We start from the raw sequence: 26,536 nt of genomic DNA, 5'->3' as shown, positions 1-26,536 counted from the left end.
TTGACAAATGCAGAAGCTGTATAAAATCTATGTTTATCTTCTTACCTGAGCAAAGCCGATGACTCCATGGGCATCGTCATTGGTTGGGACAATGACAGTCACCTGACCACCAAATCCAATCTCAGCCCCGCCCTTTGGATTCTGCAGACTGACCTGGAAGTACTCCTGCTCCTCAGGGATGTCATCGTCTATGATGTTCACTGCTATCTGTAGCTCGCTGTCACCTGGTGCAAAGTGCAACTCCCCAAAACTGAACGAGAGAAAATTAAAGAAAATGCAACATGACTTATTTAAATTTCAGGATTTGTTTTTCTCTGTAAGAACTGGCCTGTCTGTGAAACAATTTGGGTACCTGGGTATGAAATCAGACTGATTGGAGACAAAAGTGAATTCATAAACAGTGGAGCAAGTCTCCTCAGCAGAAGCCAAAAGGGTCTTGGTGGTGTTGAGGGAAGGGACCACCAGAGAAAAGAAGCTAATGGCTGGAGGCGCCCTCAGGATCATGGCAAGCAGTTTGACGTCGGATCTCCAGGAGTAGAGTGACGAGCCATTTCTACCAGCTAGCAAGACATAAGCTATGAGGAAGAGAAACATTTTTTTTAAATTGTCAGGCCGAGTGATATCAATACAAAGAAACATATAAGCTCCCTTTACAAACAAACAAAGCCATGTATGACATGCATGCTTACTGATGCCAGAAGATAAAGTGAAGGGGTGAATAGAGGTGAGGCCTGGATGAGGAATGGACTGATAAAGTTGTGGTGAAGGCTGCCCTGAGCTCCACTGTAATACCACACAGGCTGCGGAAGGACCTAGAGAAAGATACAGGAATGCAATGAAAAACACATTGATTTATGTTCTTTCATGCTAGAATAGCATGTTTATGTAAAGTAAGAGCTGGTTTGACTGACACACCCAAGACTGACAAATTACAACCTCTCAGTCCCTCTGTGGCTCTACTCTGCTCCACACTAAGGCCTTTCCCGTAAACCCACAACAGGTCCGAACCAGGAAATTCACCACTTTTGCAGACTCAGAGAGATTATGTCTCATCAAAATATACAGAGCGTAGGATAAATATATGATGTGGCCAACATTGCAAATGTTGTCATCAAACAGACAACAGATCAGGGCTGTTTTGTCTGAAACAGTTTCTGTGTGCCTTATAAAGTATCACTGATTTGTTTGTTCTATCCTAACCAACATTTAACCGCTGCAAACCCCACTAGAAAGTACACTTAGAGTCGAACCACAGAAAATAGTATCTCATTATTGCAAAAACAAAACTATCTTCTAAGAATACTGTAGACTAAGTGCACTTCTCTCCCATTTTAGGGCACTTTCAGATATGTAATCTCAGCACCGTAGCCTTTAAAAAAAACATACAATAACAAACAAACACAACTCATCATATTTAATTTACTAACATTGTTTGACACATCCGTTAAGCTGATGTTCAGAAATAAACTTCTGACAGACGTTATTTAAATGTGAATGATAAACATAACAGCATTCATTAATGTTATGTGACTTAAAAGCTATACAGGTCACCTTCAATAACAACCAAGAGGAGAATGTCCTCTGCTTTAGTGTTGATTGTCTCCACGTGAATAGCTCTGCCAGTGACAAGGAGAGGCTGTGGATTCTGAAATCTCCTACTGGTCCATTGAAGCAGGAGGCAGCTGGCAGCCTGTCTGTCTATGCACACTAACAAGTAGGGAGCAGCGGCAAGCGTGAATGGAGTTACACTGAGGATGTTCTCTTTGAAGTCAAGAGTCTGGAGAAGGGTAAAGGAGCCTCCTGCCCAAACAAAAATCTGTGATATGAAACAAACAAAGTAACAACACCTTGAGTACAGTTGTATAAGAACTTCATTAACATTCATCCAATGAGAAGTTGTAGCTTGCTTTTAATGATCTTGACATAACTGAGAGCAATAATAAAAATCACCTGGCTTGATGCTATTAGATAATCTCTGCCTTCGGTGGAGAAGTGTTTCAAATCCAGAGCTTCAACTGCTAAGGTTTGTTCCTAAAAAAAAATGTGATTGCGTTTGAAAATGGATCAAGACAACACAACAGTGAGAAAGCACTTCATGCTAATGTCTTAACATTGGGTTTGTACATACCATTGTGATATTGAGATCCATCTGCAATTTGAAGATACTGAGGTTGGCAGCGGGGTAAAAAGGAGGACCACTATGTGTAATTCCTATGTAGGTAGAGCCATTCACTGCAAACCCCACACAAGAGTGTGGATCCTGAATCCTAACAGACTTTAATGAATAAAAGAGAGAGGGAGAGTTATTGTAATGCTAACAAGTGAGCTTGGGGCTCACTGCTAATGAAGTTCTTACTGGATTTCAGTCTCGAATACATGTGTTTAAAGTCGATACATCATGTGCTTTTTGAGAGACACTGCTGTTGTTTGCCTACCTCTACGGGCACAAAAGTCCCCTGCCACCGGTAAAGAGTGGCTAAGGTGTGGGAGGATCCAACAATGGGCTTTCTATCCAGCCTCATAGCCAGGAAGGAAGGCCCTTCAGGAAGGGTGCACCAAGAAGAGGTGGGGTTGTCCTTAAAGCTCTGGTACACACCCATCACTGGGAGGTGACCCTCTAGAAGGAAAAAAAAATTCAAAAATAATCACATTTTTATTGTTTGGAAGGAAATAGGGAATACATGAAAAAGAAAAGAAAAGAGGGGCATTCATGATTGTTCAGGAAGTTGGGGTGACTTTGAATTAGGACATTTATGGGTCTTACCAGAGGCAATAGCTGTGTCTGATTGTGTCTTCCATTCCACACTGACAGATGACTCCAGACCATTACTGCGAGACACAGTGAGGAAGACTGCCATGCCAGCTTCATCAGCAACCACTTCTGTGTTAGTTCTGTACAGAAAAAACACATGTAGAATAAGACTACACTGTTTTGCATGAGGTGTTGCATGTTTGTGTGTGCCCTTTTGATTTGTACACATTTCACAGCTACACATATAAATAGCATTGTATACTGAAAGTGTTTATGATATTCCAAGTTTCAGATTTTTTAAATCGTCTGTATTGAGACCTGTTGACCGTAGGTCCAATGCGGAACAAGCCAGAAGGAGCTAAGTTCTCCAAGACGGTGATGAGAGTTTTTAGTTGGTCACCCATCCGTGCACCTCCGGTTGGGCTGGACAAGGTCACTGTGAAGGTTTCATTGACTTCAGGCTCAGCATCCAGTACTGCCCATATCTCCAGCATCTGAAATACAACAGAATTTACATGTTTTTCTCATGTATGTCTTTTAATGCTGCTCACCACTCAAAATCTACTTTCCCTCACCTTAAATCTGACTCCATCCTCAAGCACCACAAACCCTTGTGCAGGCATCAAATCGCCCTCTGCTAGACTGCCGTTGGCATCAGTAATGGTAAACTGAACCGTCACAGTACCAAATGAGCCTTTCTCAGGGTTCCTAACCAAGTACAGCGTTGCCACACTTTCACTCAGCCCAGACACAGATGTGGGCTCCCTCAATAAGAAATGCTCGCTGGTGTTAAAGGAAATGACACCATGTCCATCGTCACTGGCCAGGATATTCACTGTGGCTAGAAGAAAACACAAACATGTAGTTTAGAAAGATAATATCATAGTAACTAAAAGAATGCAGTCAAATGAGCAATATTACACAACAAGGTGTTCTGTTCTGTAACAATGTAACCTGATGTAGAAGGTTTACTCACTCTCCTGTTTTTGTATAGAAGGATACCTTGTTTTTTACTACTACATTTATTAATAAAAAACTTTCTCTGTTAGATCTCTATTTAATGTTGACAATAAATTTCACATTCTCTATTTTAACAAATATGCCCCGAAACGTTTCACTCTCTTATTCTGTTGTACTCAGGAATTCTATTCTGCCCTCATATCTACCTGTGGTGTTGGTTCCCAGCTCCAGCCCCAGGGAAGGCTCAGACAGGATGAGCTGGAACCTCTCAGCTCCCTCTGGAATGGTGTCATCGATGATCTGCACTTCTACAAACTTATGCCTTTCACCATCAACAAAATGGAGCACCTGTGTGGACAGAGGTTTTTTTTTTTGTTTAGAAATTTAATGCTGATACTTTTCAGTGAAGACTCTCATTTTTACAGTTCAGTAGAGTGGCCAAGTTAGGGGCAACTGGACTTGCTTGAGAATCTTGAAAACCTTTTGGCAAAATCACCTTGCCGCTTTGGATATTCATGCTACTACAAGTATCATATGATGTACTGTGTAGCAATGTAAATGTGGGTTTGTGATTTTGTGAGTAATACTTGAATACTATGTATGGCTGACCGTTTCACTGGTGTTGTAGTCTAGTCCCTGTTGAGCTTCTAGATTCTGAGCAAAGAAGAAGAGAGAGACATTTCCATATGTCCCCTTGTTCCTGTAAGCCACGAGGGTCAGTACTCCTATTGTTTCATTCACTTCAAACCTGAAAACAAGAACATATTTGCATGAGAAAAACAATTAGAGCATGTAGAAATAAACATAAGAAATGTATTATTTGTGGATGCATTTCTTACATAGTGTTTGTCCATTCAATGACTCCTCTAATTCCATCATTAGCCGCAATGCTAACCTCTGCCACCAAACCCTGGGTGTCTGAGGAAATAGCATCAGACAATGAGAACACATATGATGACCTCAATGTTGTCAATTGCTTATTGGGACATCAGGGCATTTACTGCAGCACTAGCACCAACAAGATATGCAAGAGGAAACAGTAGAGAATCTAACTTCTGTCATGACATATTTGAGTGAAGGATTAAAGCTAAGAAGCATCTCCTGTAAGAGGCTTGGGAGGCTGGGCAGCAAAGTCTTTCGGGTGGACTGATTTATGACCCCTGAATAGTCTACTCGCCGTCACTCTGAGGCCAGGACAGTAGGAGGCCAGCTCCGGGTTTAGTTTGGCTTTCTCTTTCTTCACCCCGCAGTGCTATTCGGCTCCCACCAAATGCCCAGGCTCCTTCAATCATGGAAAGCCACATAATGACTGATGCCAAAAGAGCGTCTGTGTGTTTACTGTGTGTCTCCACGCAGAAGTATGATAGTATTCTGGGAGCCTGCTACTGTGTCTGTAATATTCTGTCTACTCATCACTGTCTAAAGTTACTCATTCATAAATTGAAATTGCGGTTTGGGATTAGGCCAAAGCAGGAGCTGTAACTACACTTGTTGTAGTTTGAGGTACCATACACTAGTATGGTACCTCAAACTACATGTTAAGCTTGAGAACGTATGAATGTATATTTTACCTGGCAATGTGCAATACACAACTTCTACTCATCAAACAAAGAAAATGGTGAGAAATTGTGAAAAGGAAAGAAGAGGAGAGATTTAAACAGCCTATAAAAAATGAAAAATAAATATATAAAATATAACAAAAACAAAAGAAACAATGACAGAAATTGTAATAGCACAACTGTTTAGGGTGACCAAAGGTGATAGAACCAATTGAAGAACAACAGATCAGGTCTAAACTGCTAAATCAATCCATACCTAGTTTGGGAACAGTGGCAAGAGTTGTGATGAGTATTGCTGATGTTATGTTGACCAGAAAGAACTCCTGCAGCTCAGGAATGTTGTCCTAATAAAAACATTTTAAAATGAAAAGCTTTACATTACAGATTCAAACAAAACCACATTAAGGAAGTAGAGCTTGCAGAGAAAAAAAATGACAGAAAAGAAGTAAGCCAAGGTTTACCTCCAGTATGGTGACAGGGATGGCGACAGAAGTCTGTCCATCCTGAAGGATTACAGAACCATCACCAGAGATGAAGTCTTGTCCCGGGTCAGCGAGATGACCCTCAACCTGGGACATGTCTTGTAGAGAACCTCTTATAACCTCATAGGTGATATTCACTGCTCCTGTAAACAAACAGTTAGATATGATATCAGTTAGAATGTTAATAATTGAATGAATTCATGAACAGCGAACCCATTCATTTCCCTGTAATCATTTAGCACAAGTTTTTGTGTTCACATTTGGCCCACTAACCTGATGCTCCAAACTCTCTATTGACATAGATATTTATAATTCGATCCCGTTCCTCTGTGGTCACCCTAAGGGATGACGGGGCGATAGTCAGCAGCCCATAGGGCTCATCGCTGGTGTCCACAGTAAGCACCGCCTCACTACCCTGAACATCCAAGGTGGCATGACCTGTCACCACAACACCTGTGTGAAAGTCAGGGGAACGTTAATCTGTGTATAAATTCTGACGAGGGCTATTTTGCGGTATTTGTGGTTTAATGCACAATTATCGACCGCAGAGATTTGAAGAGCAGATGCATTACCAAATGTTTGTATGTTGGACAAGGACACTTTGTATTCATCTTTGTTCTCTGGTGTGGCATCATCAAGAAGCTGCAGGAGTATGGTGTCATTTAGTTCTCCCTGTAAGAGACACACAACAAATATATAACTACTGCTGGACACGACAAATCACAGCTGTACCGATTAAGCTCAGCAATATGCTGATCCGTGCAAAAGTCTACATCGCTACACTCAGCAATAAATAAGTTGATACGATGTTAAATCATCTACATCCAGTATTTACCTGGAGAAAAAAAAGTGTCCCTGTGGTTTGGGTGAATGTCCGGTGTACAAGGGGCCCTTGTACATTCCAGTCAACAGTGACATTACCCAGACCAGGAGCGGTTCTCAACACTGATAGGGACAGCCTTTCACCTGTAATATTAAATATACAAAGGTTTGTAAAGATAGATCCATTCATGGACTTCTGACGTTAATTGCTTTTCTTATACGAGACAGTGGAGGAAACTCATGGCCCCTAACTGTATGGATTATACTTAGTGAGACTTCAACAACAAACTGTGGATGAGAATGTGCTTGAACATACAGATGGAATAGACTGAATATGCAAATCATAAAAACAGCTACCCACCTTCTCTGGCGATGACAGAACGTGAGTCTGGATGAAATCCTACTATCCCAGCTACATTATCGTTAGCCAGTATCACTATGGTCACAGTGTCAGAGTTGGGCAGGATCCGACTTCCTCCTTCCGTATTCACAAGACCAATCATGAGGCTCTCATTGTCCTCTGGCTCAATGTCATCTTTGATTAAAATTTCTATTGTCTTCTTTAGATCACCTGTCGACAGAGACAAGCAAAGACATGCCGTTTTATTTGATTCATCCTGAGAAGATGTTGGTTTTGAGAAAAGTCTTACTAGTGAATTACGAAAACTAAATACTATTGGTAATGAGTGAGTGGTTCACATACCATCAAAGACCAGAATTCCTCCAGTACCAGTGAAGTCAACATCTGCTGTGCCCTTTCCTCCAACAAACCTCCACTCTACGGTGACAGTGCCCAGATTCCCTCCTCTCCTCTCTATAACCAGGGGCACCACAACCGTTGGCTCTTCTCGAACCTCTAGATAGAGCCCCTCATTAGTGGTGTTGGGACTGAGGCTGTATATCAAAAATACGCCAAACGCATCTCCATTCATCCCTATAGTGACCACAGCTTTGTCTGGCTGGCCAATTGAGGGCAGGTTCTTCTGTGCCACAGTGAGATTCATCAGCTCTACCTTAAAACAATACAAGGTAAAACATTGTCTTTGTATTGCTGTTCAAACAGAATACATGAAATACAAATTAAACCATTGATAACACAGGGGTTTTACCTTTAAGATCTGTATGGAGAAGCTCTCATCCATTTCAGGAAATTTGTCAGTCAAGATTGGGACTGTGAGGTTAGCAACCCCTGATCCATCTTCCATGAAGGCCCTCTGAGCTGTTACAGGGGTGTAATCACTTCCTGCCACAGCCTGAGCACTGAACAGGACAGCAGCTGCAGTGATGTTTTTTACATACGTCATAACCTGAGATTTAGAGGTCAGTTGGTCAACCCCTGAAGTCACCCAAGTGCAGGATGTTGAGGTCACCTCTGACGACAGAGAGAAGGCCTGGCAGGCACGCTCTCTCAGACAGGCAGCAGCACATGCAGCCAAGGGGTCTCTCTGACCAGTGATGTTAACTGTCCTTATAGGGGCGGTGGATGGAACGCCTGGTTTTGGGAGGTTATAGTACATAAGCAGATTCTGGCCATTATCTTGAGCCAAGCCAACAATGTCCATCTCAGAGGTGCTGTACACGATCTCCAAGCGACCAAAGTGACCGCCTCTGAAAGGCAATGGAGACAATAGAGAAAAGACAACAGACAGGATGAGGTGAGTACATAGGAGTACATACCAAAACTTCAAATAAGAGCATTATTACAGAAGAAAACAATACTTTTAAAGTACCTCCGGCGGACAGTAATATTGGCTCTATAAACTCCCTCCAGTGGCTCCTGAAGGCGGTAAACAGTCTGTTCAAAGTACACTGTCCCATATGGATTGTCATTGTCAGGCACTATTATATTAACAGATGTATCGGCACCGAGGTTTCCTCCATTACTGGCACCAATAAGCTCCATCTTAATGATCTAGAAAAGGCAGAAGGGGATTGGGATAAACATTGCAATTCAAATTATGTGAAATATTTAAAAAAATGTATCATGTCACATAATTAACAGGCATTTTCACCGCTTGCTTCTTACCTCGGTGATTTCTGGTACATTGTCAGCTAAAATCTCCACCTGGAGCATTTTCATGGTCTCTCCAGGAGCAAATGTAACCTCTCCCGATGTAGGTTGGATGTCCCCCACTGCTAGTTTACCATTGACAGTGGCCTGCCATTGGACTATCACTGTGCCAATTGTACCAGCATTACGAATTATGGGCAATTTGACCTCCATTGAATTAGATCCTGGTTCCTCTATGGTAACTGGAACAGCTTGGAAGACTACGTAGAATAAAAATGAAGAACAGTTAGAAATGGTCAAAATATGATGAAAAGAACAAATCCTGGATAATGTCTACTAACCAAAGGCACCAAAAGGGTCATCAGAAGGCTGTATGGTGATGATGGCACGTGTGAGCTCCCCCAGGAGAGCTCCACCAGTGGTCTGGTTGATCAGCTCGATGAGAAAGGTCTCCTCTATCTCAGGGACCACATCATTGATGACATAGATGGGTACAGATTTACTGGACTCCCCCTCTAGGAGAACCACATCAGTGGACGCTACACTGTAGTCTTCACCTAGAGGATTACACACATGCATATGGACATGGCCTGTCTGCTCACACACAAATCATAGAGAAAAAGATTTAAATCCAGCCTCCATGCCAACACTTACTGACTCTGGCGGTCAAAGGCACTGCTCGGAACTTAACAGAAACGTCAGCAAAAATTCCACCAACACGCGTGACATTTATTATGGGCCCAACGTAGTGCTCAGCTACACTGACAGCAGAAGCTGACAGCTGGAGGATTCCAAAAGCATCGTCGCTGGCCTCCACTATCACCTGGGCAACAATGTCAGTCCTGAGGCCAAGTGAAGGAGAATTGTAAACTGGAAGAAACAGTACAAATGTATTTTATCAGTTTAATATGATATGACTGAAGTATCATTGTATCTCAAATCTGTGGGGGTGTCAATATCTTACCGAGCCTCTCCTGCTCTCCTTTGATAAGTTGAACACTGATCAACTTTACAAACACAGACTCATCTCTTTCTGGATCCTCATCATCCAGTACTTGGAGGGTGATGTTTGCTTCACTCTGATTGGCCAAGAACACAACAGAATCCAGGAGGGAAACAAAATCCCGCTCCTCAGTTGCTCGGCCCACCCCAGGGGTTCTATAAGGTTCTGGATCTGCCTCATTCAATGTCCCAAACGTTACTCGCACCTAGACATATTGAAAAGGAAAATGTCATATTATTTGGTACATCCATTACATGTGGGCATCTGTCATTCTAGTATATATTTATCAAAAGCCAAAGAAACAGAACGACAAGTGGCTTAATTTAATAATGTCTAGGCTTCCAATTAGGTTTCTTAAGCTTCTACAGATGGACACACCTGACCCATCAGGCCCCTCTGTCGCAGGATGGTGAGAGAGACAGTTGAGTCCGCTTCAGAAAGTCGGACAGACCTTGTCACATTTGCGAATACAAAAACACCGTAAGGATCGTCGTTGGCGAGCACAGTCAGATTAGCCGATGTCTGGACACCCAGACGTCCATGGGTGACGTTAACCAAGGACACGCTGAAACTCTTGTCCAACTCAGGAATCTCATCCTGGGCCACATTGATGATGAAGTTCTGCGACGTCTGACTTACACCAAAGGTGATGTTCCCAAACCTGCTGAGTAGCTCTCCCTCAGAACTCGGATCAGCCTCCCAGTACACAGTTACATTGGAGAGGTCACCAAAGGACCTATCCACCTAGCAGAGAACAAAAAGCAGACATGGCATGATGACAGACAACAATGCTTAACCCTACACTCTAAAAAAAAAAAATAGTGACGACATATCTCTTGGCACTTCCTAAATTTACACTAATATTACACTGACCTGCAGGACCACAGCGCTGCGTCCATCCTCAGGCTCTGTCCCATTAACAGACAGGGATTCAGGACTGAACTGAAACACTCCATGGGCATCATCCGAAGCAGCGATGGTGACTGTGATGCGGGACGCAGCTCCCAAGCTGGCTACACACAAAATATCACATTCAAACTTGTGTTGCTTTTTAAGTGATCCACTCTAGTTGCATGTTTAAGAGTAACCATATAAAGTAGATGAATACCTTCCCAGTGGGAAGGTATGAAAATGTGACAATTATTTTGTATTCAAACAAGCTAGTGTTTTAATAAAAATAGCCCAATAACAATACACACCTTCTTACCACCAACTAAAGATATGTTATCGTCAAGGGAATCTGACAGAAATGGCAGTGTGCAGGGGTTATTTTAGAATAGGAGACAGCGAGTCTTAGCGTAAAACATTGGGGTCTCTGACTATTATGTCCATCACTTATGCCTGCTGCCCATGAAAGGCTATTTGTTTTTCCCACATCCTCTCTCCTTGGGTACTTTTCACAGGGTCACAGTACAATGTAAACACCACACACTATTAAACACACACGCAGAGGCACGCACACCCATGTTTGTATAATCACTCAAGATTGAGCTTTCAGAGGAGAGTCCAAATCTTTTTTAACAATTCTATCCAACAAGTCAAAAATAGTACTTGTAATTGGTGAAGACATAAAATGGTCCCATTTCAAAAATATCAGGATAGATATTAGATCAAACATGTGTTTGTCAACAGCAGCAGCATGTCCCTTGATCCCAAATAAAACTTGACTTTGAGATATAGAATTTAGGTAGTGAGAAAGGATGTGGGTGTGGGGGTGAAGGAATTGGGACAAGAGGCAGTGTAGGGAGAAAAGGAGGGGGTATACTTACCATGGCGATGATAGGATGGAAAGAGGAAGTCAGAGTCACTCTCCCCACTACCACTTTCTTCACTATGCAGAAACTCATCCGCTGATCACACACGAGGATCAAGCAAGTGTCACACAGAAGTAGAGATTGAAGGGCAAATGGGAAGGAAGATAGGTAGGTAGTCGCGTAAGTAGGTGGGTGTAGGGAAGCACACAGGAGCACGGCACACAAAACACACAAAACAGAAAGAGAGATTACAGGGTTGGTTCAGCTAAGATAGGTAAAGAATGAAAACAAATGTAAAAACCTGTGGACATGAGTTCTAAGGCTTAAAATAAAGCGAAATGTGACTTAAACTAATAATGACTGTTCCGCTATGACTATGGGCTCATATTTCTCACCTCCTCCATCAGCATTGTAGAGTTCCAGTCTAAAAATCTTGTCCAGCTCAGGGACAGGATTGTCTACGATGGTTACAGTGATGAACTTTAACCTCTCCCCTGGAAGAAAGTCCAGCATGCCCTCTGAGTCCTGCCAGAGAATTACAGACAAAGAGTATTCTCTTATTCACTCATCCATCATCGACGTGTATGCATCTGTAAATTTAAAGACCTTAGTAGAAACAAACCTTGTAGTCTTCAGGGCTGGATGCTGTGAATGGGGTTGTCCTGTATCCAACCATGACCCTTCCCAAAAGGCCTTGGGCCCTGGCCACTAGCAGGCGGACTTGTCCATCTTCTTCGTTAACAGTTATGTGGGCAGGTTCAAACGCCGGAGGGATCAATCCTTCTCCTGGAGGGCTGGGCTGAAACTGCAGCAGGCCTGAATTGGGGAAGGGTGTGTGTTTGTGTGTTATAGTTATGTGAAGAAGAGAGGACAGCAGGGAGAATATAATGAGAAAAAGGGAAGAGGCGTGATGGAAGTAGGAGGGCAGAGGAAGTGGGAGATGAATAATGCACAAAGAGAGAGAACATTTTAATTTGATTTAACTGACAGATTACGCCCCTTGTCACAACGTAATCTTATAAATACATATCACTTATTGATAAAACTTGCAAAGTTGAAACAACAACAGTAATGCATTTTGGGCATGTGAGTGAATACCATAGGGATGGTCACTCGCTGTGACAGTGACAGTGTTAACAGCGGTATTTGGGTCGATGCTTGCACCACTGGTGGGGGTAGAGCCACGCTTCCCATCACCGGACTCTGCTGAGACCAATGTAATCTGGAAGGATTCTGCCAGCTCTGGGAGATTATCATCCAACACCAACAAGTTCAATACCTAACAGAAGAATGGGCATACATTACTTATATGTTCTTGTCCAGACTGTACCCTTCATAAAATAGTCTATATTTCCATCAGCAATGTAAAAGCTTGATTATCCACTGGCACCTGTTAACTGATTAAACAACAAACAAACAAACCACTAGGTGGAGCTGGTTGTCTAAAAACATTTACATTTGGGAGATCGTAAAATCTTGTTGTTGAACTGGACATGTAGTATGTATTTCAAATTGGTATGTTGGAAATACAGTGCATCGCAAGGTACATCACACTTTTTCACTGGGGGTCTGCACTGGATAAATCAGAGGGGTTTTCCACTGCTTGTGTAAGATCACATTAATACAGGTCCAAATGTTGAGTCACTCTCTCTCTCACTCATGTGCACACACACACACACACACACACACACACACACACACACACACACACACACACACACACACACACATACACACACACACCTCAGAGCGCTGTCCGGGCAAGAAAAGCACAGCTCCAGTGGCATTGACAAAATCTTGATGGGCAGGTGTCTGACTGTCCAAGCTATCCAGTTGGGTAACACTGTAGTTGACATAAACGTGGTCCAGAGAACCCCGCATCCGCTCCATCACACAAGAGATAGTGGAGCCCTCATCAGTGGTCTGTAAGTACAAACCACAGAATAAAATGTTGATCAATTCTGAAATACTGTGCAAAATGATAAATCCTGAATGCTTAAATGAGCTGGTCTTACCAACTATGTTAACAACCCAGTCTAATTCCAGCACACTAATAATCTGATTTAGACAGGAAAGCACCTGATAGCAGACATGCTTCTACTTGTATTCATCCCCAAAGGATCAAGGATATAGAAAAGATCCCCTCGTTCTGATGGAATGCCATCCCCGGCCCTGACACCTGTCGTGCTGATGGCAACAAGGAACTAGATCCCCCGTCTCCAGTGCTGGAACTCTTTATCCACTTCTCAAGGAATGTCCTGACTGGCAGACCTTCTGCAGCCCAACCAGCTGTCGCTCTATACCTGAGAGGGGTCAACACGAGAGCCCATGCATCCAATCCAACTAAAAATTTAGAGCATGCTCTCTCTGCAGCCATGCATGAAGATTGATGAAATATGCAGCAGGACAGGGACTGTCACCAATCAGATTACATTACGTGTTTCTATGCATAGACAAGACTGAATGATAACATTAACACATGTTACTGTACTAGTAGACTCTAGTTTACTCAAAGGAGTATCAATTATTTTGATTACCAGTCTGGTTTACCTTACATTACATACAAAATGTAATAATCATGTGCCCATGAGGTGTTTATAGATGCTCATTGCAGCATAAATGGTCGACTAAATGTCACTGAGTAAATATGTTGCGCTTACATCAGGAATGCAGGCACCAGTGAATCCGAAAAGCCCATTGGCATTGTCACTCTTCATGACTCGCAAAGTAGCAGTGGGTCTTGGGAAAGGGAGGCGTGCGCCACCATGAACTGCTACCAACTGGAGATAGAAAACTTCCTCTCCCTCCTCCTCATTATCATCCCTGGCCTCCACCACAAACGACTTCTGCCTCTCCTCCTGCCAGTACCGTAGGTAACCTGATATGTTACGCAGGTCTGTTTTAGCAGGCTGGGTGTGAAGCTCGTGAATGTGGCTCCGCTTCAGCGTCGAACTGTACAAGCGAACATCTTGGAGAAGGCCTGTGTATCGCTGTTCACCCTCTGGATCTGACCCTATAAACACAGACGCAGGTCCTAGAGTAGAAAGACAGAAAAAAACAGTACATTATATTTCATACAGAAAATGAAATAAAGCTGCATAAATGGTTGGATATAGAAGTAATACAAATCACTATCACTGATTCAAGTGTGTGTGTTAAACATGTTTTAATGTAGCAAAAGCTAAATCATTTGTTATTCTTAATTCCTAAAAATGGATTATACTTATATCTCTGGTATTGTTTGCACACTTTAAACCCACATATTGATGCATTTGTTTTGTAGAATAACCCTTGTACATTAAAGTTTTATCAGAGTTTTTCAAATTCACACTTGAACTTTTAATTGACTTGAGATCTGGCGAGGTATTAGCAACTTACTAATGAGATTTTGTTTGACTTAGGGGTTGATTTTCATGACAATAACATATTTTTGTTAATAGTAGAATAAAATGTGGTTGCTCTGTTGGAGTTTATGGGGACCACAAACATAATCTTGATTAAAGGCCACCAAATGCCCAGGTCCGGCTCTTTCTCATTAATAATTTGTATACTTACACCTCTCGGGCCTATCGCTTCCTGTACTGGTACAACATGGGACAAATCAGGACATCTGCCACAGTGAGCAAGCATAAAGCCCTGACACAAAACCATTCGTCTGTGGGTTGAATTACCAGTAGCAGACAATAACACATGACATGACTGACGATAATGCATACGTCTGCAGTGATTGAAGTTAGCCAAAGAACCATCTGAATATTTCCCTTCTGTGAGCTTCGGGTCCAGTGCAGACTGTGACTATTGTCTCCATTGATTAGAGAAAATTGATAGAAAAGAAGCTGCCGGTTGATTCCCTTTAGCAGTAACAATATCCAACAGCGCTGAGGCTAAGTGGTCACTCAAGCATAGCAGAGTTCCAGTAGTGCTGAACAATAAGAAAGGGACCCAGAGGTGGGTGCTTGTGTGTGAATGTGCGTAAGTGTGTGTGACAGTGTATTTGCATTATGTTTGTAAGAAGTTAAGACTTGTTCTCATTCCACAACAATGAGAGAGAAGCTTGAAACTCTATCCCCAGAGACTCTCTCTCTCTCACACACACACACACACGCACACACACACACACACACACACACACACACACACACACACACACACACATGAATGTAAATGTCAAACATTATGAGAGATCGCAAGAATTAAAAAGAGTAACTTGTAACTGGTAACATTTGTATGAATTCCAATGAGTATCATATTTGCATTAAACAGTACGTTATATTATCATTTGATATTGAGTTCAAAGTATCATGAGACAAGTAGTATGCTTGATAATCATGACAACACATGCTAAACACAGACAAACTGTGCGGACAAACAGGAGCAAAAAAAAAAAAGGTTGAACTCCACAAACAGGGATGTGATGGGGACTGATGATGTTCAACAACCTGACATTTGTCACTTTGCTATGTTTGATAAATATTTTATAAATTAGCTCACCATCAGCGATGCCCTCTCCTTTGATGCTCTTCAATCCTCCAGGAATAGGAATACCATCCAGGAAGAACTCAATAATCCCATCATCAACAGTAATGATGACATGTAACCAGGAATTATTTTCTACAAATTTCTCAGCAGTGGCCAGGGCCACATGGGAATTGTTTGATCCTATCACTGTATAATACAGCATCACCATGACATGGGACTCATTGGTGTGGACCTTGACTCCATAATACAGGGTCCCATTCCTGGTTCCTTTGCAGACTATGAAGCCGTCAGTGTCTGGTCCGGGCACGAGCCAAGCAGAGAAGGTGAAGTTTCCAACAGTAGCAGGCCCATCTTCAGTGGAGATAGTCCCATAAGATCCTGGAAGCCCAGAGAAAAACCATGTGTCTGTGGCTGAGTGGTGCCGCCTGGCATGAGGCCTGAGCTCAACCTCGTCTGGAAAGGAGGCTAGAAGGAGCAAGTCATCCATCAGAGGAAGGCCGTCTGGGAAGCGTCCAGAAACAATCTCCCAGGCAACCCGCACATCACCAAAAGTACCCTGCTGTCGAAGGATGGTGAAGGAAGCGACATCAGCCATATCGTCCTCTGAGAGTACATCTTCAGCTATTACTTGGTCTAAGTTGCTGTTAGCAATGGCAAAGACACCAAATGGGTCGTCATTAAAAGGGATGAGAATCGAGGCAGTCAGAGAAGTCTCGGCTAGTCGTCCACCTTCCCCTGGAAAACCACCTTAAAGAAATTATAGAAAAAGATCTTAAGGGTTTTCAAGAAAACATAGAAAATTAAATTAATCCTTTTTTGCTTTTTTTACTTTTAGTATTGAGATATTGAAGCTGAAGACTCAAAAGAAATTCCATGTCAAGTTTAAACTCAAATACAGTAAAATATGTGTTATAGCCACAGCCACTCTTATAAATTGATTCAATTATACACATCTTTTAAAGGAACAGTGTGTAGCATTTAAGGGCATCAACTGGCAGAAATTGAATATCATATTAATAGGAATGTTTTCTTCAGTGTATAATCACGCATTTTTGCGATCTGCAACATTACTGTTAGATGTCACCAAATCCTACACACTGCATCGTTTAATTTATCTCTCAAATCTGACAAATATGTCACTTTATCCTGAATTCACCTGAGATATTAACCAGCCTGAGGACGAAGAACTCATTGAATTCGGGAAGCTTATCTGATATGGCCTCCAAGACAATAGGCTTGGTCTCTTCCCCTGTGGTGAAGGTGATGGAGCCAGATGTGTTGGTAAACTCCTGGTTTTCCTCCAGAGGACTCACTGAGTCATTGGCAAACAGCTGCCAGAAGACTGTAACATTCCCAAAATGCCCACGAGCACGTAGAATACTGGGACAGTGAAAAAAGTAATTATTTCAGTCATCGAATATTGTATTTTGAAAATGTATAACTTCACAGTTTTTCAATGCATAGAAAATACTTTCAGTTTGAATAAATTCTTCAAATGAAGTGTATTTGAGCATGCAGTTAGATGTGTTGCACAAAAGAAACATTATGAAAGCCTGTTTCTTACTAAAAATCATTGGTCTTTCCCTCTTCGACGGGTTTCTCTTTTGCTTCCAGAAAGAAAATCCCATTGGTATCATCATTGGCCTCAATCACCACAGTAGCTGTGTTTGCTCCATACACAACGGCATCACCTGTGTACACAAGCAGATACATCAACTTGCTGGACTTCAAGTAACAGGCATGCAAATCTGCTCCAAATTGAAGAGGAAAGTTAAAGCGTATCTAAGTCCAAGAAGGTGTTTAATTGGCCTCTAACATGAGGATTATTAACTTTTAACACAACCTATAAAAAAGACAATCCCCTGACATAAATTAGAGTCTAATAACCCTTACTCTACTCCAAGTCATTCAATAGACAGAGAGAGACCAGTGGAGTAGCTGGTCTTTGTGTCTGATAAAGCCTGGGGTATGGTAATTAAGGTCCTGTTGGGGCCCACAGGTCTTTCATTCCCATTCCTGACAAACAATACTGGTATTAGGAGAGAACTTTCAAATGAGACAAGCAATTTACTTTTAGCTGTTTTAATCCTTGGAGGAGATGCAGATTATACTTTTTCATCAAATAAAGGGACCAACCTATATGAAGATAAGATACTCAGTATATCACCTGACAAAGCACTGCGTCATATAAAATATCCTCATACTATACAGTACAACCCTGTGCTAACCATTTGTTTCAAAGGAGGTATTGTACTCACCGGTAGCATTGTAGAGAACAATGGTAAAGGGCTCATCAGTCTCAGGTATGTTATCATCTTCCACAGCCACAGAGATGTTCTTCATCCATTCACCCACATCATACACCAGCAACATGTCGTCACTCAGCATGCTTAGGTCATCTGGAGATGCTTCTCCGTAGTCCACACGGTACATCACTGTGGCAACAAAGTCCGCCCGCCCTGCCCTCAACACAGTGAAGTTTGCCAGGCCGCCTTCCTGAAGGCGCACGACCACAGGTTCTGAGGAGAGGCCATGGTGTGGGGGGAGAGACGGGGAGGTGAAGAGTTGTCAATGACTGTGGCTTTAACATATCAATATACTATTATCCTTCATCTGAACAGTATCCTTACCAGAAAAGTAAATGGGGTCATCGTTTTTATTTATCTGTAAACTGGCATTGAGTATGTATCCCAGTCTCGCACCACCTGTAGCATTTAACACTGTGATGGTGAAATTCTCCAAGTCCTCTGGGATCTTAAATAAAAACATAATACTTATTTATACAAATAAATGTAACTCAAATTTTGACTACAGACCTTTTTGAGTTTATTTTATAAATGTACCTCATCAGGTATGGAGAAGACAGTGAGGTTTTTGAGGTATTCCCCTTCCATGAAGGTGATGTTTCCCTGGAGGGGACTGACGTCTCCTGACAAGACTGGCTCCAAGACCCAGGAAACTGACACCTCTCCGAAATGACCCTTGTTCCTCACAACAGGGAACACCGCTGAAGATGAAACAGAGGAGACGAAGATAATGCATTCAGATAATGAAACTTTCCTTCAAAACATTAACTTGTGTGCATGGACGTTTCTCCCCACACATTCCAATAATAATGTATTTTAATGCCTCACAGCTTTTTTGTCGTCCAATTCCCATTGATGCCTGGAAACACTGGTAATACATTCACTAACGACTGAGAGAACAACTGAGTTTGGCCAAAAATGACTGTTCTCCAAGTTTATGTTCTTTAACACACTCTTATGCAAGGCACAAACATTGTACGTTTAAAATACAAAACTTTAATCACAGTCCACCTTAGGTCCATTTTCAGTGTCAATGAGATACAACTTGACATGTATAACTAGTATCATGTGTGTATATTGGTACATTAACATGTATTACTATTATCTAAAGAACTACTAAGTACCTTGATGCATCTTGTCCCCTTTGCTCTCATTAATGGCCACAGTCAGTCCTGATTGGATGAACTCAATGACCCCAAAGGGGTCGTCGTTCTTCCGTACTGTGATGTTGACCTCCCTGTAGTTGCCAAGGCGACTGGGTGGAGTGCTGTGGCTACTAAGTACCACAGAGAAGGTCTCGTCCAGCTGTATGAACACACATGCGTACAAAAACACACACACACACACACAAACTTTATGTTACATATATTAACCCTAATTATTTTTTTACTAGCTAAAACGTAAGTCGACCACTGTCAGAGTGAGAAGACCTAATTTAGAAGTGAATTAAAAATGAAATATATAAAACATAAAGCTTGGTATATAATTGACCATGTTCTTACCTCAGGCACCCCATCTGGCCTTGCTAACAGTGCCACTACCACCTCTTTCTCTCCTGGTTTGAACTCCAGGATGCCAGTGGCGCCATAGAATTCAGTGTTGCCAACAGGCATGACAGCATATCGCACCAGCTGTTTCAGCAGCTGTCCCTTGGCTCTGACCACACGCAGCTCCACAGCCTCACCCTCCTAGGTACATTGAAAGTTTGCATATGTGACCATAATAAGAGAAAACAGAGAAAATAATATTATGTGGATGTAATGTAAGAGTCACTTCACATTGCTTTTTTAGCTGGATAGATAGTTTAATTACTTTGAAGTTGCAGTTTTAAAACTTACATTGATGACCAATGGGCCTCTGGAGACTGAGGAGAACTCAAAGACTCCTCCAGGGTCATCGTTCTCCATAATGACAACCTCTCTGCTGGTAAAGCCAGCTTTCAGGATCTGATTTTCAACATTAGTCCTAGAATGCATACACACAAATAAACAGTATTAGATCATAATAGAAAGTGACCTTGCATAATTATTGACTCCAAATGTTGTATTTTTGCTGTTTAGGCCACTTTTAATAACAATGTCAATCAAGAGCATCCCTGAATCTTTATTGCTCCACCGGGGAAGGGTTGGAGGGTCGGAGGGGTGTTTGTGTGTGTTTGTGTATATGTTGAGAGAAATAGGAGCCAAGTAAGCACCACCTAACGAGTAAATTAGAGACAAAGACATGACAGAATGAACAACTTCAAATAAAAGCTCACAGCCAAGGCACTGCATGCATACAAACACTGCCATCTTTAAAGTGGGACACAATCAAGATTGGCTAAATTAGAGGAAAACACATAAAAAAAGATTCTCTATTTAGCCCCAACAACCACTCTCCTTTGGGTTCCCTTTTTTCACACCATCAGTGAATCCACCAACCTACCCTCGCCCCCATCATTCCTCCCTCAACCAAAAGACCCCAGAAATCCTGAAGTAGGCCCTTTCCAGAAAAACAAAGTCTTGATTCACGCCACACAAAAGGCCCAGGTTCATTCCACTCTCCACTTACCCAAAGTACACTATAAAGCGTGCAGTCTCCACCCTACAAGGGTGGGAGGAAGAGAAAGCTGCCGTTCTCATCAGAACATAGACTAACAGATTAACCCACCCCCAAAACACTACCATAAACACACACCAAAGGAGAAAAAAAGGGATGGGATGAGACAGCACCCACTTAGCCTTTCCAATTACACTGGACTTATACGTTGTATAAGATGGGTCAAAGACATTACATAACTTACAGCTTCCTATTCAAACCACTAAACGGTTATTGTACTACAGTTGTGTTTATGGGCAGAACAGAAAGGCCGAATACGACTCAAACTATATGACAGAAGGGTCTACTATGACTACTTTAAAACAATAATTATGTTGGTTAACGATAACTTTTCCTAGATTTAAATACCCTACCTGTCCAGAGTAAGCAGTAAGGTCTCGTTGACTTCAGGGATATTGTCAGCCATGATGGTAAAGTTGATGGAAGCATCACTTTGCCCGGAGAGGAAGACCACAGAGCCACTTAGAGGCTCCAAATCTTTAACACTTATCGCAACGATATTGTCTCCAATTGGTTGAAGACTCCAGAAGACTTCAGCCTGACCGTCTGTTCCATCACGGCGCAGGGGAAGGCTTATCTGCAGCACCAGACATCAATCAAGTTAACCACCGATACATACTGCACATACAGAAAGATCAAGTCAATAGAGACATGCATAGAACTGATATTCTTTGCATCGCTAAAACAGGGCTCATATCTTACTGTGCTCGTATTGCTGTCCTCTGGTTCATAAACCACCACCGTGGTGTTACTTGTAAAGCCAATTTCCCCATTAGCAATGTCAGGGGTGACAGTCAAGGTCAGGTTAAGAGGTCCCCCAAACAGTGGGCTGTTTGACTGAATTGGGGTGTTTATATCAACCAGCTCCAGTGTTTTCAACTAGGGGAAATAGAAGAAACAGCTCAATTAATTGAAGGCTCAGTTAATTAACATTTTGCAAAATGTTGAGTAAAAATAAATGAATCATATATGTATGTATATTTATACATATTTCATCCACAAGTGTACTGTATGTGTTGCTCTGTATTTTGTTTTCAGCATTGTTACCTGTATTAAGAAATGAGCTCCATTCTGCAGAAAGGCATCATTCCTGATTGGTAGTATAACGTGGACCATCCGTTCACGGTAAAACACCACCTTAATGGACCTGCTACCATTTAGAACTTGGTCACCGGCCAGTCCTGGGTCTATCGGGCCTGCAGGAATGTAGAGGGCGGTGAGGGCCATAGACACATCACCCAGTGTACCACCTTCTCGCAGGAAATTTAGCGAAAGGAAACGACCCTCTGGTTGGCTCTGAATGCTTTGCTCCTTTGTTGGGTCAAAACCGAAAAGGCCATAGACATTGTCACTGTCCTGGATGTAGAACACAATCTGTAGGGGCAAACAAGATAAAAAATTTAAAAAAGCAATAAAATTAAAAAAATCCGCATAAGATGGAGAAGTGTGCATATGTTACATTTTGACTCACAGTCCCTCACAGGTTCCTGTTGGTCTGCAAATTGTCCCCCAAAATCACAATGAAATAAATGCAGCTAATGATGATTAATATTATGATATGCTCCTATTTAAATTGAGTAAAATTAGCCTTCTATACTTTGCTTTGTTTGACAGATAGGCCTTAGTTGCACTGCACAGCTTATAGAGTATAAGTCCAAGACATGTGCAGTTCAACCCATGTGCTGAAGGAAGCTGATTAATCTTAAGGATGTGAGGGAGGGAATAATTGCAATGAAGCCCACATTTAAAATCAATTACTTTGAAGGATGTTGTTGTGCATCCTGTTTTTGTGTTACTCAGACTGTATCTTGGGGTCACGAGAAGAAGAAAGAAGAGGTGAGGAATAGGGAGAGGGAAGAAAACAAGTGAGACTGAAAGTAGTAAAAAAAAAAAGAGAGCCCTGAGCTAACTTTAGAGTGGCATCCTCTTTAATTAACTCTGCTAAGACTGCTAGAGTAGTTTTTATGAGCATTTCAACTGAGGCTCATTCATTTTCCTGAAGCCTACACTTGTCTGATGCTTTGCCTCGCATGCTCACAATAGACAATTTACGCTCAGTGTGATGTCTGTGAAATATCTTAACGTTAAAAACAATTAACGCTGATTAACTTGTCCGACTGTGATGCTTTTTACAAGGAATTTCTGCTGAGCCTACTCTCTTTGTACGGATGCCAAAGTGACCCCATAACCTCACAACCTGAGGTGGTGCTCTGATGTGTGTTTGTATGTGGCCAAAGCAGAGTTTGTATGCGACTCATCTCATGCCTTCAATATAAATAAGGCTTAGATCTGCCCACTACTTTCACACATAGCCAAGAGTCTTGGACAAAGATGGAAGCTATAAAAAACCTGTCACCACTTCACCCACGTATTCTAAAAAAGAACAGACAGACACCACACACACACACAGTGTGCCTGATGTTTCCGCTTTGTTTTGATTCAGCCACATTAAGGGAACACCCACAGAGCAAAGTGACACACAAGGGGTCGACTTTTGTAGAATGTGCCAAGTTCGCCACTGTGCCTTACAAACACTCACACATGCATAACACATGCACAACATCTGGAGGTTTTGTTCCCTAACAAGTGCAGCCTTCTCGATCTCTTTTCTCTTACGAACGCATGATAGCAACATATTAAGTAATAATTGGGCTCAACGGTCTCCTCAAAACTGACCTCCATTGGTTCGTCGACCTCCGCATTTCCAGGTAAAGTATTGTTTTGCAGCTTGAAAACAAAAGCCTCTGCTTCTTCAGGTTGATCGTCTGCCACAATGTCGATGGGAATCACAGCTGTCACCTGACCGGCAGCAAATCTCACCGTCCCCGCTGCAGGCCTTAAATCATCCGACACTGGAGAGCGGTCACTGGAGTTTCTACTGATGGACCAGTTAGCGGACACGGCTCCATAGCTGCCTCCATTTCTTACAATTATGATTCCTTCAAATCTGGAGGAAATGATTGAGGATGGTTAAAGACGCAATAATCTTGGATGATTTTCTTTGTATTATGATGCCCATATTGTATCCATGTAATGGCAGATAATACATTTTTTTCATGGTCACACTCATAAACATTTGTAAGGTCCCCAACCTCTCTGTTAGGTCTTCATTGATGGTTACTGGCTGAATGACTGCACTGCTGCTGATTGACAGGACACCATTAGGCTTATCATTGGGCTCGATGGTGACTAACACAGCATTGGGTGACACGAGCACTGCATCTCCTCGGATAGTTTCCTCCAGCAAGACCAGGTGGAAGGATTCTGCGATTTCTGGCACAATGTCATCACTGATTTCGAACAACAGGCTGGTCTTGTAGACAAATGGAGGGAATATAACTGTTCTGACTGGCTGTAGGTCGAGGAAATCCACAGCTTGTGTGGCGCTGCCCTGTCCTCCACTGCTCACCACCATGTAATCGACAGACACCTAAAGACAGTATAGTACAAATGTTTTTTCTGCATCACTATTCTGTGCATATATATATGTATATATATATATAGACACACACACACACACACACACACACACACACACACACACACACACATAGTACATAGTATCCTGTATGTGTATATAATTAAATACAGAAGCCTAGGTAAATAAATAACTGGATTAAAAGTAAGGAACCTCTGTGTCAACAGAACCGATGAGTGGACCATTCTCAGTCAACCGACCACGGGTCACATTGAGGGCAATGATTCCAGCGGACTCTGGTACTGCCATGATAGAGTGGGAGAACCGCAGTGGGCTGTCATTACGCCGGATTCTCAGCTGGACACTGCTGGCATTGGGCCTGAGCAGGGCTCCACCTGCCACGGTCGTTAGCCTGACTGAAAACACCTCATCATCCTCTGGGATCTGGCCAACAAAGTAAAGGAAACACATCCACACACAGTTGTAAATTGAATGCAGCTGTTTAAAAAAACACTGATTGCCTCTTTCAAAAAGGTGACCTTTAAACACGTAAAACTGAAGAAGGCAATATGGATATTATTTTCAAATGCAAAAAAACTAAACATTTATAAAATAATTATGAATGAATATATGAATGAAGTGACAGGCACAAGCTTCGCCACATTAAATAAGGAATTTGTTCATTACCTGGTCATCCTTGATGAGGATACTAAAGTGTACAACAGCTTGTCCCACAGGAATGGTGATGTTCCCTCTGTCTGGACTGAGGTCATCAATGGCAGGGTTGGGACCTTCAGAGATCTGAACAGGAGAAGTCATAGTGATGTTTATACTTCACCATGTCTATGTACTCCCTGCGGCTCTTAATTTATCATTACTATAATATGCTGCGAATGAATAATGGAGTAAAGACCATTTACTACCAATTATATGTATTCAAAGAATTAAATGTTCCAATTTAGGCATACATTCTCCAAACTCTTTAACAAGATTTAATAGTGGATGTTTGGCCAGTGGGATAAACTAAGAAGAATATATTCAACACTCTTAAAACAAGCCAATATGTCAGACACATATATATACAACACTGTCTGTCAGCTACTATAAATGTCATTGTCTTTGGGTTGTTGGTATGATGTACAGTTCATTGCCCTCTTACCTCAAAGTTTACATTCACAGTCCCATATGTTCCCTTTTCTCTAACTAGGGTGAAAGGCACATAATGGTTCCTTCCTCTTGGTTCATCGACTACAATTTCTTCAGTCTGAGATGAAAAGATTGAAACAGGTGTAAGAGACCCAGTCAGTTTAATTTAATCAATTTTCACACAATTTCTTAATCTCAATGACAATCAATGACGATCTGAAATGAAGAAAAATGTCATATTTCAATGACTGCAATAACACACTAAAACTTTGTAAAAGGCTTTGTTGTTGTGTAAATTGGACATGTCAAATTTTGTGTATAATCTTCTCAATTTTGGAACGGCTACACAATTTGTATCTGATTATTACATAATAATTGTTTTTATAATCTCAGTGTTTTTAATTTTGATGAATTCACATGTGTTCTGTGTGTACAGCTTTGGCAGCAGTACTTTAGGTAAAATCTCATGCTCACAAAGAAGTAAAGTTTATTTAAAAGAGACACAGACACACCATGATCATAGCTGTACATGCAGCTATAACAATTAAATTCAAAGGGAACATTTTGGAAGTCCTTGTTGTGGTCTTAACATTTTTAATAGAAATTCCATTTTGCTTTTCTTGTCAATTTGCCATGAGCAAATTGCCATTACGTCAGGGAATCCACAACCACCAGACGGTCACTTCTACCACAATACTCCTGGGATTAAACCAGTCTTAACAATGGTGGGTCCAAATAACTCCACGCCCGGTCCTTTACTTTCTACTACTACTTACTAAGTCCTTTACTTATCTTTACTTAATTTGTCACAAATGCAAGTACATGCCTATGGTACAAGTGCAGGTTGGTGTGGCAACAGCAAGGTTTTCCAATATTGGTGACCACAGGCATTTATGAAGGATTAATGTTCGTTAATATAAGTGGTGGACTCTAATGGGTGAAACTAAAGTGAGGGAACAAATGGATACAAGATAAAGCATGGATTAAAGATGTGTCTTACTGAGTTGAAGCCAACTATTCCAAAGGCATTGTCATTCGACAGGATTGTGATGGTTGCCTTATTTGGTTTTCCCAGTGTCACGCCATTAGAGGAGCTCTGAAAAGCAGGGAGAATTGAAAAGATTCGTTAAAACCAGGCTATACAGTATGTACCTGAAGACATCTTAACCTCCTCGGCACTAGTGCTTATGTGAAAAGCCAGAACGCCCTACTTATCTATTGTCTTCACTTTATTTCTTTACTCCCA

At 41.8% G+C, this 26,536-nt stretch overlaps 1 protein-coding gene across 1 annotated transcript in view; it reads right to left on the bottom strand.

Annotated features, from left to right (window-relative positions):
* adgrv1 (adhesion G protein-coupled receptor V1) overlaps positions 1 to 26,536 on the bottom strand; it is a 95,956-nt gene that overhangs the window by 53,832 nt on the left and 15,588 nt on the right. Inside the window, exons 4-55 of the mRNA XM_068604771.1 lie at positions 26,291 to 26,386; positions 25,304 to 25,408; positions 24,832 to 24,945; positions 24,358 to 24,588; positions 23,819 to 24,156; positions 23,403 to 23,673; positions 21,774 to 22,100; positions 21,429 to 21,605; positions 21,080 to 21,303; positions 19,967 to 20,093; positions 19,631 to 19,816; positions 19,253 to 19,433; positions 18,666 to 18,829; positions 18,453 to 18,576; positions 18,081 to 18,341; positions 17,387 to 17,513; positions 16,979 to 17,202; positions 15,835 to 16,569; positions 14,004 to 14,377; positions 13,087 to 13,266; positions 12,442 to 12,622; positions 11,966 to 12,159; positions 11,739 to 11,868; positions 11,359 to 11,439; positions 10,463 to 10,602; positions 9,968 to 10,333; positions 9,551 to 9,794; positions 9,241 to 9,456; positions 8,928 to 9,143; positions 8,602 to 8,846; positions 8,306 to 8,487; positions 7,685 to 8,183; positions 7,279 to 7,588; positions 6,937 to 7,146; positions 6,589 to 6,719; positions 6,326 to 6,425; positions 6,027 to 6,206; positions 5,733 to 5,896; positions 5,528 to 5,615; positions 4,552 to 4,630; positions 4,322 to 4,460; positions 3,919 to 4,060; positions 3,328 to 3,593; positions 3,071 to 3,246; positions 2,765 to 2,892; positions 2,436 to 2,617; positions 2,129 to 2,275; positions 1,951 to 2,031; positions 1,552 to 1,816; positions 690 to 812; positions 353 to 575; positions 46 to 250 (exon numbers count right to left, since the gene is read on the bottom strand). Of these exons, the coding sequence (XP_068460872.1) occupies positions 46 to 250; positions 353 to 575; positions 690 to 812; positions 1,552 to 1,816; positions 1,951 to 2,031; positions 2,129 to 2,275; positions 2,436 to 2,617; positions 2,765 to 2,892; positions 3,071 to 3,246; positions 3,328 to 3,593; positions 3,919 to 4,060; positions 4,322 to 4,460; positions 4,552 to 4,630; positions 5,528 to 5,615; positions 5,733 to 5,896; positions 6,027 to 6,206; positions 6,326 to 6,425; positions 6,589 to 6,719; positions 6,937 to 7,146; positions 7,279 to 7,588; positions 7,685 to 8,183; positions 8,306 to 8,487; positions 8,602 to 8,846; positions 8,928 to 9,143; positions 9,241 to 9,456; positions 9,551 to 9,794; positions 9,968 to 10,333; positions 10,463 to 10,602; positions 11,359 to 11,439; positions 11,739 to 11,868; positions 11,966 to 12,159; positions 12,442 to 12,622; positions 13,087 to 13,266; positions 14,004 to 14,377; positions 15,835 to 16,569; positions 16,979 to 17,202; positions 17,387 to 17,513; positions 18,081 to 18,341; positions 18,453 to 18,576; positions 18,666 to 18,829; positions 19,253 to 19,433; positions 19,631 to 19,816; positions 19,967 to 20,093; positions 21,080 to 21,303; positions 21,429 to 21,605; positions 21,774 to 22,100; positions 23,403 to 23,673; positions 23,819 to 24,156; positions 24,358 to 24,588; positions 24,832 to 24,945; positions 25,304 to 25,408; positions 26,291 to 26,386 (10,599 nt within the window). The remainder of the gene's footprint in view (positions 1 to 45; positions 251 to 352; positions 576 to 689; positions 813 to 1,551; positions 1,817 to 1,950; positions 2,032 to 2,128; positions 2,276 to 2,435; positions 2,618 to 2,764; positions 2,893 to 3,070; positions 3,247 to 3,327; positions 3,594 to 3,918; positions 4,061 to 4,321; positions 4,461 to 4,551; positions 4,631 to 5,527; positions 5,616 to 5,732; positions 5,897 to 6,026; positions 6,207 to 6,325; positions 6,426 to 6,588; positions 6,720 to 6,936; positions 7,147 to 7,278; positions 7,589 to 7,684; positions 8,184 to 8,305; positions 8,488 to 8,601; positions 8,847 to 8,927; positions 9,144 to 9,240; positions 9,457 to 9,550; positions 9,795 to 9,967; positions 10,334 to 10,462; positions 10,603 to 11,358; positions 11,440 to 11,738; positions 11,869 to 11,965; positions 12,160 to 12,441; positions 12,623 to 13,086; positions 13,267 to 14,003; positions 14,378 to 15,834; positions 16,570 to 16,978; positions 17,203 to 17,386; positions 17,514 to 18,080; positions 18,342 to 18,452; positions 18,577 to 18,665; positions 18,830 to 19,252; positions 19,434 to 19,630; positions 19,817 to 19,966; positions 20,094 to 21,079; positions 21,304 to 21,428; positions 21,606 to 21,773; positions 22,101 to 23,402; positions 23,674 to 23,818; positions 24,157 to 24,357; positions 24,589 to 24,831; positions 24,946 to 25,303; positions 25,409 to 26,290; positions 26,387 to 26,536) is intronic.

The sequence above is a fragment of the Clinocottus analis genome, unplaced genomic scaffold, assembly GCF_023055335.1.
Source record: "Clinocottus analis isolate CAN_PGR_092001 unplaced genomic scaffold, fCliAna1.0.p SCAF_7, whole genome shotgun sequence".
In the NCBI taxonomy this organism is placed as follows: Eukaryota; Metazoa; Chordata; class Actinopteri; order Perciformes; family Cottidae; genus Clinocottus; species Clinocottus analis.
The sequence above is the reverse complement of the archived record's forward strand: the minus strand, read 5'-3'. Positions and strand labels throughout refer to the sequence as shown.